This window comes from Tenrec ecaudatus, chromosome 10, assembly GCF_050624435.1.
Source record: "Tenrec ecaudatus isolate mTenEca1 chromosome 10, mTenEca1.hap1, whole genome shotgun sequence".
NCBI lineage: Eukaryota > Metazoa > Chordata > Mammalia > Afrosoricida > Tenrecidae > Tenrec > Tenrec ecaudatus.
Genome location: NC_134539.1, coordinates 105,602,078 through 105,614,801, shown reverse-complemented (window position 1 = coordinate 105,614,801; position 12,724 = coordinate 105,602,078). Strand labels below are relative to the sequence as shown.

Genomic DNA, 12,724 nt, shown 5'->3' with positions numbered 1-12,724 from the left:
TCACTTTTTCCTCGCCATGTCAAAGATTCTGGCTCTGCCTGCCAGCTCACTCCCAGCCACAACGCCCCTCCCTGCAGCCCCTTCCTGCAGAATCCAAGCCTCTCCACCTTTACCTTCCCTGACAGGGACAACCCAGCAGTGAAGGTAAGCAGGACCTAACCTTGGCTAACAATCTGTTTCATCACACCTACTACAGATTAGTAAGTAAGCACACGCCAGTCCATGCTTACTGTGTTTGCTAAGTCATCTGCCTCTGGGAAGGCCTCCTGCGGGCTGTGGGGTCAGATCTGCAGGGAGGTGTCGAGTTGGAATCAGGAAAGGTGGGTTCCACTAAGGCCTATTACTCCTGATCTGCTTTGAGACCTGAGTCCAACAAACTGGCTCAGCACCCCCATGGGGCTGAGTAGAACGGGCAGCCTGTGTGTCTCCTCTCCCCTGGGAAGGCTGGCAGAGTTGAATGCCCCACCTCGCAGTCGCAGTCCGGTGCTTAACCCACTGCACCCACCAGAGCGCTACTTGAGAAGAGTTGATGGAAATGTGGAAGTCTTGCGACAACTGACGCGATGAAAATGGCTGGGACCGGAGGCCGAGTCAGGCCTGGAGGCCGCCAGCAGAGGGCGCTGTTTACGTCGGCGGCACCGGAAGCGCTTCCCGTTCGAGGGCGGTATTTCCGGTCATGCGCTAGGTCCTGGGCGCCCGGGCCCCGGTTGTCCTTCGCACTTGCACGTGTCGTGCTCCCGCTGCCGCCTCGGCGATGCTGCCCTTCCTGCGCTGCGTGCCGCGTGCCCTGGGCTCCGCTGTGGCCGGCCTCCGCGCCGCCGCGCCCTCCCCGCCGCTCCGGCCGCTCCTGCAGCCGACGCCCCGGCAGTGCGCCCGGCCCTTCGGGCTGCTCAGCGTGCGCGCGGGCTCCGCGCGGCGGCCCGGGCTCCTGCGGACCCGCAGGCCCTGCTCCTGCGGCTGCGGCGCGCTGCACACGGAAGGTGAGAGGTGGGGCGCGCGGGGAGAGCCCCCGGGCTCGGGCTGGGAGGGTGGAGGTTCGGTCCACGCGCCTGCTGCGGGGAACCACCCCAGCAGAGGCGAAGCACGCTGCCCTTCGATTAGCCCACCGCGGTGCTTCAGCACACGTGCCAGCGCATTCCCTCCCCCCAGCCCGGAGAGAGAATCGATCGGAGGACGCTGAGTTTCTCGGTCTCCTGACAATAGAACGTTAGGCCGGCCCGAGGCCGTGGTCGGAAGTAGCCGGATTCTTTACGCCCGTCGGCAAATCGGAAGAGAATAATTGAGCGTTCCTTAGCTGTACATTGAAACGTGGTGGTATGTTTTTTTTTAGCACGTGAGATTTACGGAAGGAAATTGGACTAAATTCCCCGAAGCAACCGTTACTAATAAAGAGACTAGAAAGAGCCCAGGGCTACCTCACTGAGTGCTCTACCCCGGAATTGTACGCTGTAGACTGATTGGCTTTTCCGGGTCTTTGCGCTGCCATTTCAGGAGACAAAGCTTTTGTTGAATTCCTGAATGACGAAATTAAAGAAGAGAAGAAGCTCCAGAAGCATAAGTCCCTCCCCAAGATGTCCGGAGGTTGGGAGCTGGAAGTGAAGGGAACGGAAGCCAAACTGGTGCGGAACGTTGCTGGTGAAAAGTAAGGACTGGCGTGAGTGGGGGCTGCTGGGAGCTGCACTGACCAAGTTCATGACCTTGCAGGACCTGCCCTGGGCCCCACACGATTCAGTCTGTGCTTTGGTGCATCCTTTTCTAGAGAGAATGCTGCGGTTGGGCAAGTTCCTCAGTTCCCGGGCATTGGATGAGTATTCCTATGCTGGGGCTGGTTACTGGGGCGACAGGAAAGAAGTTGCACAAAAGCATGTGGCTGGAAGTCTTGGGCTTCCAGCCTTGGGCTGGCAGAGACAATCTTTCAGTTACTTTCAGAAGTTTTTCTGTTACCCAGAGAACAAACATAACCCATAACAAGGAGGCTTCCAAAAGTGCAGGAGAATATTCCACAAGGTCCACAAAATGAGTGATGCCCCTCGTATGTGGCTGAGTAAAACAAGGCCCCTGCTCTCTAAAGGTCCACAGGTGAAGAGCAAGTGATGTAACTCTTGGGGGGAGGGGGGTTACACTACAGAATGGTTGCAGTTAGGTGGGCGTTTTTGACCTAGTTATGCTCCTCCCTACTCCGATTATTAAATTCTTGTTTATACTTTTCTGTAGTGCGTAGTCATCCTTAATCCCATTGCAAGGGGGCTGGTGTAGTGGGTTGTACGTTGGGTTGCTAACCACAAGGTCGGCAGGTTGAACTCACCCTTTGTTCCGGAGGAGAGAGGCTTTGTTAAAAGGATCTGCAGCATTTGAAGCCCTGTATATGGTCAGTATGCACTGGAAATGATTTGATAAGATTTTATATAATCGATTGTATGGATAAGTATTTAACCGTCTGTTTTCTAATGTGGCTTTTTTAGACTCAATCATGCATTGATTACCACTAATGCAGGCATTTGATAAAGACCGGCTGCTGCTTCCTAAAGATTGATAGCCTTGGAAACACACAGGGGGGCTCTTTGCTGTCGTGCAGCGGGGCTCCGTGGCAGGGGTGCTGGCTCCTTTTGGCATCTGATTTAGAAGGGGCCCTGGTGCAGTGGGGAAGGGCTGGGGAGGGTCCTGCCCTGCTCACTGGCATTGCCATGGGGTCAGACTTGACGGGAAAGCAGCTAAGCATCTCAGCCCAGATATTTCCATCACATCTCTTCCCCGAGCTCCACCTTTCTCTGTTTTTCTGATGGTGTTCTGTGAGGCATAAAAGGTTTGATGGTTGCTGAGGTTGTTTCTCTTGTGACACCTGCTGTGTTTTTTGAGTTTGGTATCATTTTAGTCTGAGTTTCACTGCGAGGTTGCTTCCGGATTCTCTTCCCTGGTGATATAGTGCTGTCACACTCAAACACTCCACCACCATGCAGAGCTCAAAAGTATGTTCTAGAACTTTACCTAAACTGTTTTCTTAGGGTTAGTAGTTTGACTCCTGGCAGCTGGCTCAGCGTGGAGTAGGTGGACTTGAAACTGGTTCGATCAGTAGACACACTTGAGGCCTGCTCAATGGATCTCAGGGTTGGCTGTAGGCATCTGGGCTTTTTGAAAGTTTGGCAGATATCAAGATGTACAGCCAGCCGGACTAGACACAGTGTTTCAACAAGTACCCTTAGCGCTTTGGGCCCTTTTATTCCATTAACATTACACTGTATCTGCTGCTTTCCTGTGTCTTTCCAGGATCACTGTCACATTCAACACTAACAATAGCATCCCGCCCACGTTTGATGGGGAGGAGGAGGCCTCACAGGGCCAGAAGGCTGACGAACAAGAGGTAAGCTTGCATCCAGTCTTTGCCTCAAGATTCTGGCAGGCCTTACCATGTAGCATGAGACTGTAAAAATGGACAAATGAAATCCCAACAGTGGTGGCTGTCAGACCGTTGCTCCAGACAACCAACCCCTACAAACCATGGCATATACTGACCCCTTGTTCTTACGTCACCAGCCGGAACTGACATCCACCCCCAATTTTGTGGTTGAAGTTACAAAGAGCGACGGCAAGAGGGCCCTCGTGTTGGACTGCCACTATCCAGAGGATGAGGTATGAAGGGTGGGGTGCTAGTCCCTGGGGGCACGGAGGACCTCTCGGGGCCTTCTCTGGTGCCTTTGATTAGACACACTTTAGACCAGCAAAGCAGGGAAGACAGGTGAGGAGAGCAAGTTAGAATCTGGGGACTTTCAATAGGTCTAGTCATCATGCTACATGAGTCCTGCTTGCCCTGGAGAGCCGTTAATACCCGTGTCTTCTCAGGTTGGACATGAGGATGACGAGGAGAGTGACATTTTCTCCATCAGAGAAGTGAGTTTTCAGTCCCCGGGCGAGCCTGAATGGAATGACACCAAGTACACGCTCAACACTGACTCCCTGGACTGGGTGAGTGCTGGGTGAGGTGAGCTGAGGTGGGGGGCTCTCTCGGACCTGAGGGCAGGCATGGGGGCATAATACTGAGCATTGCAGATGAGTACGTGATCCTCCTTGTAGGCCTTGTACGACCACCTCATGGACTTCCTGGCGGACCGAGGCGTAGACAACACTTTCGCAGACGAGCTGGTGGAGCTCAGCACAGCCCTGGAGCACCAGGAGTACATTACTTTTCTGGAAGACCTCAAAGGCTTTGTCAAGAGCCAGTAGTGCAGAAAGGGACCCCAGGAATCAAACTGTCTGGCAGGCTTTGGGCAGTGAACAAAACCTACTGTCAAGGAAGGCCAGGCACAGTGCTTTGAAATGGATAATACCCTCCTATCATGGAAGACATTCAGAATTAAATTATTTCTGTTGTGCTCTTGTTTACTGTTCATATATTCCTTTGCAATTCTGTAGTACCCGAACTTTCCTTTTGTTATAATGATGGACAATAAACTGGGTTAACCCCTTCAGGTAGTTCTTTCTCTCTTCCGCTTTGCTCTGCATCACAGAACACTCAAGAGGCAAGAATGTGAACGGTTTTAATACAAAATAAATTAGAAGTAAACAATGTATATACAAAGACCTTCTCAGAGAAGGGGGCCAAAGCGGGGATGTGGTCACTTCAAGCCCTGGAGATGTTGCTGAGGCAAGGCTGGTGCTAGAGGATGACAGCCCAAAAATCACAAGCCTGGTGGATTCAAATGGAAAATACCAGTCACCGTAACTTGCGCTTCAGTCAGGAAAGTTGCATCAGTAGATGGTTAGAAGTTGTCATCAATAACATGTATCATGGCAGAAGTACAAACTGCAGACACCATTTACTGTAGACTGATAAGCATTCAACGGTACAAAACTAGTTCCTGATTCATTCTCAGCTCAGCCCGCCAGTATGGTAAAGAGCTGTTCCTTGGACACTGTCTGCTTCCATGGCTTTATCTAGAAGATACTACCTTCCAACCCTGCTGAAGCAGTGGCATCGCAGTCTGTTGGTGAGCTTGGAGAGACTTCACCTGCTGCGGTCTAACAAGTCCTTATGGGATATGAGCATGTGGTGGGTTTGGGTTTGTCCCTGTCTGTCTCTGCCACACCTTTCTACTTCATCCTCCACCCTGTAGCATGACTTCAACGATCTCGAACCCAGTGGTCCTTTAGTGCATCTTTTAAGTGATACCAACCACTTCAATGGCACAAAAAGGCCTCAAAACTTTAAACATGTACCAGTTTCTAAGCGAATCTGTGTGAAGGTGGGAATAATAACCAGTGAGCCTCTCGCACCACTGGCCCCCATGGGAGGCTTACCAGGCAGCTCATGAGAAGATTGGGCTTCTCTCCAGTTCCTTCGGTGACCGAAAACTCAGGCATGTGGGAACAATGCACACTATGCTCATGTACACGGTCCTCTAAGAAGGCGCGGAGCTTCGACTCTGTCAACTCTGGAGACTGAAAAGTAAACTCGTTAAACTACAACTGAATCCTAGTTATGGCAGAGTCAGTCGGTTAAAAATCCTGATTCCTCGTCAATTGTCACTGGCTCACTGTACGGCCTGCTGCCTTAGACCTTTCACATGCCTTTGGGCTCACAATTGACCCAGCCTCCGTCTAAGCAGCTTTCCAGATTAGCCAATGTTCTCCATTCCTTCTAGAAGACTCGCTGACTGGAACCCTCAGCCCTAGTAAGCCCCTTTCTTAGCCTCCCTCACACTGCTACCTACATGAGCTGCAAGAATCCTTACCAAGAGCCAGTAGCTGTGTTTAGACTCAGTTCTGTTGGTGCTGATTATACTTCCTACTGTCATTAAGAAATTTATGTGTGTATCAGGTAAACCAATGGAATATAAAAATTAAAAACATTTTGTTTTCAAGATTTTTTTAAAGTGCAATCTCTGGGAAACATGATTAGCAAATTGGAGGAAAAGGGAGGGTGAGGAGTGAATTAGATAAAAGACAGGGAGGGAAAATCCTAAAGCTCAGCTTCTGGACCCACTGTATAGAAATCAAACAGTCCAGACTGAGAGTGACAGACAGACCCAAGTGAAGAGGCCTCGGATCTGCAATCTGCATTCTCGCTCAAAGACTGGCAGATACATTTCTATGTCTTACACTTCATATAAAATGTTTCCTTTAATAATTCACCACTTCAACTGCTGCACTAACGGGTTGACTTTCAGGCCCTATCATGTTAGGGCTTCTACCATACTTAAGATCTCTGGACCTAAAATTGTGAATATACATATCCCAATTTTTTGTGGGAGATTAGATACAGGTGTTTCAGATTCCAAAAGGATCTACAAAGAGTTTCCCCAGTGGTGCAGTAAGTGTTCAACAAGTGCTCCGAGGGCAGGTAGCGGGGCGCCCGGTTTGTGGTGTCTGGCCATGTCCATGCTGAAAATATTCTCACGGAGACCAACTGCAGGCTACTACCGTGACACCGCTGGATGTGAAGTTGGGAAGAGATGTGCACTGCCCTGGCACACCGCTGAAACCTCATTAGGAAAAGACAGACAAGGACTTCAAAACATTTGTGGGAAAATGAAACGAAAAGAGAATTCTTCCAGGAATTCTCTGAAGCTCCGTCGCATATGTGGGAAGTGGCCTGAATCTGAGCTCTAGGTGTGGGACACTTACATTAGATGGGATGTACACACCACAGGGACACATGACCACGCCGCTGGCTATTCCCAGGTTATACCTAAAAGGCAGAAATGAGATCCCATCGCATCCGGGTCAGCAAAACCTTCCCAGCAGCAAATGTGGAGGGAAGCTCCATCACCTTGGAGAGGGGTTGCATACCAATAGTGCTGAAAGCATTTTGAAAAACTCTTACTTTGTACACACGGGGCAGATGAGGGGGTTCGCTTCCCACTCAGCCAGCATGATGCTGAGACACTGTTGATCAAACTGCAGGCTCTTCTCGTACTCGCTGATGAAGGACTGTTCTGAAAGGCAAAGGGCATCTGCAGCGTTTCACCTTGCCTCCCCCAGACCGCCCTGTCTTCAAGGCTGAGCCTCACCGCCCAGGGCTCTCTCCATACAAGATGTAGGCAAACACACAGCCAATTGGGAGACCTGCATTGCTCTCTCTCAGTACCGTCACCTTACTGGTCCTCCCGCACCTGTCTTTCTCCTCCTTGTGCACCTAAGGGGTGAAGTGAGGCTAAGGGGCAAGAAGATCAACGTTGAACACATGTCTCCAGAGGCTATAAGGGCAGATATGGAATGCCAGGGTCCCGGGCCACCTGGAGAAAGCTGATGCTCCAGGACTTACTTCTGAAGCCAGGCCCACCCTGTCGTGTGTAAAATGAGCTGTCCTCAGTGGTAGTGCCTGTGATGTTCAGAATCGGTGTGTCCATTCATTCAGTAATGGACACATGATAACTAGTGGGTGACAAGTGTGGAGGGGGGGGTGACAAAGACAAAAAGACCCCTGCCCAGACTTAGCTGACACTGCGGAGCACTGACTTTTGGTGCCAGCAGAAGCTGCCCATCTGCACAAGGCACTGGCACTGCCCTCGGTCTTTTATGTATTTTGTTTGACTCAAGCCTTATAATAAATGTGTAGTTGTTCTGTTATTTCTCTTTGAGACAGTGAGAAAAACGAAGCCTACCTAAATCAGGACTCCATGGGATAAATAATGTAAGGTGCCAAACTATGCACTCCGCACAGTGCTATGGATGGCCCTGAGCAATCAGTAAGAATGCACTTAAGTTGTAGCCTATGGAGCGAGAGGACCATTATTCAGGCAGCAATAGAGAGGTACTTTGGGATGACAGACTAAACATGGGAACTGGGGTCCATATTTCTGACTTTCCTTCCTAACTCCAACTCTCCCCATCTCTGTGTTGCCTGGGTCAGACGCCACCCCAGTCTAATACTGTCTCGTAGGGTAGTCAAAGGAGAAGACAGTATTATAGAATGTGTAGTTCTTTTTTTAAAAAATTTTATTAGGGGTTCATACTACTCATTACAATCCATACATAACATCAATTGTGTAAAGAATTGTGTAAAGAACATCTGTATATTCATTGCCCTCATCAATTTCAAAACATTTGCTCTCCACTTAAGCCGTTGGTATCAGGTCCTCCTTTTTTCCCCCTCCCTCCCTGCTCGCCACTCCCTCATGATAATTTATAAATTATTATAACTATTATTATAATTTATAAATTATTATTTTGTGATATCTTGCCCTGTCCAACATCTCCCTTCACCCCCTTTTCTGTTGTCCATCCCCCAGGGAGGAGGTCACATGTAGATCCTTGTAATCGGTTCCCTCTTTCCAACCCACTCTCCCTCTACCCTCCCAGTATCGCCACTCATACCCCTGGTCCTGAAGGTATCATCCACCATGGATTCCCTGTGTTTCCAGTTCCTATCTTTTCCAGTGTACACCATGGATTCCCTGTGTTTCCAGTTCCTATCTTTTCCAGTGTACAACCTCTGGTCTAGCCAGACTTGCAAGGTAGAATTCGAATCATGATAGTGGGGCTGGGGGCGGGGGGAGAAGCATTTGGGAACTGGCGGAAAGTTGTATTTTTCATCGATGCTATATCGCACCTTGACTGACTCATCTCCCCTAGACCCCTCTGCAAGGGGATCTCCAGTGGCTAACAAATAGGCTTTTAGTCTCCACTCTGCACTTCCCCCTTCATTCACTATGGAAAGATTTTTTGTTCCGATGATGCCTTATACCTGATCCCTTCAACACCTCGTGATCGCACAGGCTGGTGGGCTTTGTTGCTTCTGAGCTAGATGGCCACTTGTTTACCTTCAAGCCTTTAAGACCCCAGATGCTATTCCTTTTGATAGCCGGGCAACATCAGCTTCCTTCACCACATTTGCTTATGTACCCGTTTGTCCTCAGTGATCGTATCATGGAGGTGTGCACCCAATGATATGATTTTTTGTTCTTTGATGTCTGATAACTGATCCATTCGGAACCTCGTGCTCACACTGGCTGGTGTGTTCTTTCATGTGGGCTTTGTTTATCTTCAAGCCTTTAAGACCACAGACGCTATATCTTTTGATAGCCGGACACCATCAGCTTTCTTCACATTTGCTTATTTACCTGCTTTGTCTTCAGTGGTTGTGTCAGGAGGGTGAGCATCACAGAATGCCAATTAATAGAAGAACATATTCTTGCATTGAGGGAGTACTTGAGTGGAGGCCCAATGTCCTTCCGCCACCTTAATACTAAACCTATAAATATAGGCACATAGATCTATTTCCCCATCCTCATGTATAAATATATTTGCATATGTACATGTCTTTATCTAGACCTCTATAAATGCCCGAATGTGCAGTTCTTAGCACAAGCCTAACACACCAAAGACCCTTAGTGAGAAGACAGGTAAGTCTTCAAAGTATAAACAGAGACTTCTGGACACTCAACTGAAGATGGAGGTCGAGGAGGGGAATTACGAACTAATGCTATTCGGAGGGAAGGCCAGCATTAGCAATTAAATACAGCTCACCTTGGTCGGTCAGCTCCTGTTGGATTTCCTCCAGCACAGCCAGACCCACTGGCTCTTCCACCTGCAAGAGAACGTGGAGCTCATTAACCAGCCACCAAGCCCCACAGGATCATACTTGGAAATTGGATTAAAGAACCTGGCTTTCCCTCAGGGAATGTGTAGAATATACCGACAACGTGGTGGGGTGGGGTGGTGATGCTGAGAAATCACTGACAAATGACCACAGTACACACACAGTGACAGAATAACGGCACCAAATTTGGGGGAGGCAGTCTACTGAAAGCATTACAGACATGGTTCCACTAGGATGACCCGGAAGTTCCTAATCTCAGGAAACCATTGTTTTTGGCCTCTGCAAAGTGAAAACAAAGCCAGCCTGGGAGAGTTCCTGTGACTAGGAAATAGCTGTGATGATGTAAGGCAAGTACTTAACCTGGCAGGGCTACAGGGGAAGCACTGACCCTGAAGGTCAGCTGGTCAAAGCCACCAGCTACACTGCAGGAGAAAGATGAGACTGCCTGCTCTAGTCATAAAGATTAATATCAGAAATTTGTGGTAGCTGCATAATCTGTTGTCAATTTGAGATGTAAGAGTGAAGGGGTGGAGTCTAGCCAATCAGGTCGCAGCTTGATGACCTCATTTAGAGGCGCTAAGGAGATAAAATAGCTCACGTGCTCACTCTCGATTATTGACGTTTATTGACAACAAACCTTAAGGAGCTTCGCTAATGCAGCCAGAGCCTTGAGCTGGAGGAGCCACATGGAGACCCACGCCAGCAGTGAGATGCTTCCACCACCACTGGATCCATCAGACTTTCCACCCACTGGCCTGTGATCTTCCTGCACTCAGCATCATTGCACAAGTTGTGTGATGTAAATTCCTCTGAATAGGAATTTATAGACTGGTACTGGACATATGGGCTAATATGGAACTTATGGATTTTATCTGGGCTGGGCAGGGGTGCTTTCTTAAAGTACAATTACTCTTTATAGAAAGCTTTTTCTATACACATGAGTGTCTATGAAATTGTTTCTCTGGTCTACCCAGACTAACACAAATCTTATAAAGGGTTTCTATAGCCAGAATCGCCTTGACAGCAGTGGTTTGAGTTTGATTTAGGTATGCATCATTATTTTATACCACATCCCCATATTTTCTTGTACAAGGAGCTTCAAAATGTTCCTGTAAAAATACAATGAAACGACAATGGACTTTTCCATGAATTCTTGGAAATCCCCTCACAGTGCTGGCAACATCATTTTCTTTGTGTTATAAATGTGAAAACTACAGCTCCAAGAGACAGAATGGAAGTTCTTACTGGGTCAAGAGCAAGGCCAGAATTAGACTCACGGAACTCCTGGCTTTCAATCCAATGCTCCTCCTGATCCACTGTGAAAGGTTTCACATCTGCACCAAGCTCCCAGCCTTGGCTAAGATTACAATCAGAACGCTCCTGAAACCTTTTGTAAAAAGAGATTCCCAACTCATGTGTACTGAGTTCACATTTCCAGGGGTAAGACAAAGAATGATACACGAGTGTACAACTTTGTGTTTGCTAGTTTCCTAGGTGACTATGATTCAACAAGGCATCCTGTCTACAGGCTAGAATTTAGCAACCATGGATCTAGAAGAATTGAATGTTATGGGGGAAGAACGCAGCTTCAAGTCAGTTAGAATCCTGACTGGCCTGAGAAGGAGTTTAGCCGATTTAGGTACATAGATGCAGAAAGTGCTAAGAAGGCTTGTTCCTTGTTTCGGTCGCCCTCTCCCTGCACACACATCCCAGCCTGCTGACCTGAGCCAGGGTCTCCGCACATCTGCCCACCGACTGCAGAGCATTCCACTCCTGTTCCATCACCTCGTGCACTAGAAAGGTGTTCTGAGCTCCTCTGGGCACATTGCCTCCAGCCTGGCGGTACTTGTTCAGGAGCCTGTCCCGGCTGTTCTTCATTCTTTCCAGGCATCCCTCGGAATAAGGAACAAGACAGGGGTGAAAAACGGGGCAGCTCTCTCTTTTTGAAAACTCATAGCTAAGTTGTTAAAATCGTACAGGAAACTGACACAAAACTTCAACCACCCTCGCTTTGCTTTCGCACGTCTTCAGGCGAAATGTCCATATCGTCTTCGGCGCCGTCTTTCCTAGCTTGGGTGCATTCGCAGCCTACCAGATTCCAGGATATTTAGATTACTTCAAACTCTAGCTACATTCTTCCTGCATAACAAGTTTCCCCCTTCCTCCCACCTGCCTCTTTTTTGGGGTCGGGCGGTGGTGGGGTTGGTCATTTGTCTCCCAAAGTCTGAAGGCATCCTGGGGAGCCTTGGCGGAGTAGCAGCAGGTACGAGCTGGGCTGCTGACCCAAGATGGACAGTTGGGGACCACCAGCCGCTCCTCTGGGAGAAAGACCGGGTTTTCTACTCCCATAAAGGTACTCTCTCAGAAACGCACAGGGGGCAGTTCTACCCTGTCCCATAGAGTCGCTCAGAGCGGGCAACGGCTCGATGGCAGTGAGTTTGGTGCTTGGAGGCATTTGGAGTTGTCACAACTAGAGGGATAATGACACCTGAGGAGCTCAGACCAGGGACGCTGCGAGGCCAGCTCCCTCAACGACACAGGATCCCCGCATGCTGCAGAGTGCCCGGCAGAGCGGACGTTCCCGGGGCCTCTCGGCTACTTGGGGCGGAGAACGATGGCTCGTTCGCCCGGAGACGCGGTGAGTTCCGATAGCTCCGAACTGACGGGGGCCCGAACCTGCTCCGCCTTCGGAACGGAGCCTCAGTTCACTCCGCTCGAGAATGCAGCCCAAAGGACCCCTGGCCGAGTCAGGGCGCGGAGAGGATCCCACATTTCTAAGAGCCGAAAACAAGGCTTCCGGGCTCGGGGCTAGCCTGGTGCCAGGAACTGTGGGGAAGCGGCTGGGCAGTAACCAAGTCCCAAATTTATAAGCCGGAGGCCGGGGTTCGGGGTGCCAGGTTCGAGGTCCACGTCAGAGGGCCCAGAGGCTCGCGGGGACTAGGGATGGAGATGTCGCCCGGCTAGTCACAAATCCCACACTCACTTGCCTGAACGCCTCTTTCCAAGGCGGCGAGCCCACCACTTTATACAGCGAGCGGTGCGGCGACCCCGACGGGCTGGCCATGGCCGTCGCCTCCCGGCGACAGCAGCCGCAAGAAAGCGCTCGCCTTTGGGAGCGCGCAGAATTCTGGGAGCTGTAGTTTCCTTTCCGCTCTGCCGAGAGCAAAGGATTCTGGGAAGTGTTGTTTT

General features: G+C 49.8%; 2 protein-coding genes across 2 annotated transcripts; one reads left to right on the top strand and one right to left on the bottom strand.

The window, feature by feature from the left end:
• Positions 1-679: 679 nt before the first annotated feature.
• On the top strand, positions 680-4,467 carry C1QBP (complement C1q binding protein). Its single transcript, XM_075561138.1, has 6 exons — positions 680-980; positions 1,492-1,642; positions 3,265-3,358; positions 3,532-3,627; positions 3,838-3,960; positions 4,069-4,467. The coding sequence occupies exons 1-6, from the start codon at positions 755-757 to the stop codon at positions 4,216-4,218; spliced, it is 840 nt and encodes a 279-aa protein (XP_075417253.1). The 5' UTR covers positions 680-754; the 3' UTR covers positions 4,219-4,467.
• Positions 4,468-4,515: 48 nt separating this feature from the next.
• Positions 4,516-12,658, bottom strand: RPAIN (RPA interacting protein). Its single transcript, XM_075561140.1, has 7 exons — positions 12,519-12,658; positions 11,258-11,428; positions 9,463-9,523; positions 6,818-6,929; positions 6,619-6,682; positions 5,293-5,433; positions 4,516-4,681 (listed from the first exon to the last, which is right to left on the bottom strand). Exons 1-7 carry the CDS (start codon positions 12,597-12,599, stop codon positions 4,652-4,654), a joined length of 660 nt encoding a protein of 219 aa, XP_075417255.1. The 5' UTR covers positions 12,600-12,658; the 3' UTR covers positions 4,516-4,651.
• Between the last annotated feature and the right edge of the window lie 66 nt (positions 12,659-12,724).

What these genes read in the sequence shown, in the direction of transcription:
- C1QBP (XM_075561138.1), top strand. Translation starts at nt 755, where the DNA reads ATGCTGCCCTTCCTGCGCTGCGTGCCGCGTGCCCTGGGCTCCGCTGTG. An exon ending in CGGCGCGCTGCACACGGAAG is followed by an intron (nt 981 to 1,491) that starts GTGAGAGGTGGG and finishes CTGCCATTTCAG; the next exon opens with GAGACAAAGCTTTTGTTGAA. An exon ending in ACACTGACTCCCTGGACTGG is followed by an intron (nt 3,961 to 4,068) that starts GTGAGTGCTGGG and finishes TCCTCCTTGTAG; the next exon opens with GCCTTGTACGACCACCTCAT.
- RPAIN (XM_075561140.1), bottom strand. Translation starts at nt 12,599, where the DNA reads ATGGCCAGCCCGTCGGGGTCGCCGCACCGCTCGCTGTATAAAGTGGTG. An exon ending in GGAAAGAGGCGTTCAGGCAA is followed by an intron (nt 11,429 to 12,518) that starts GTGAGTGTGGGA and finishes CCTTATTCCGAG; the next exon opens with GGATGCCTGGAAAGAATGAA. An exon ending in GTGTGTACATCCCATCTAAT is followed by an intron (nt 5,434 to 6,618) that starts GTAAGTGTCCCA and finishes TTTACTTTTCAG; the next exon opens with TCTCCAGAGTTGACAGAGTC.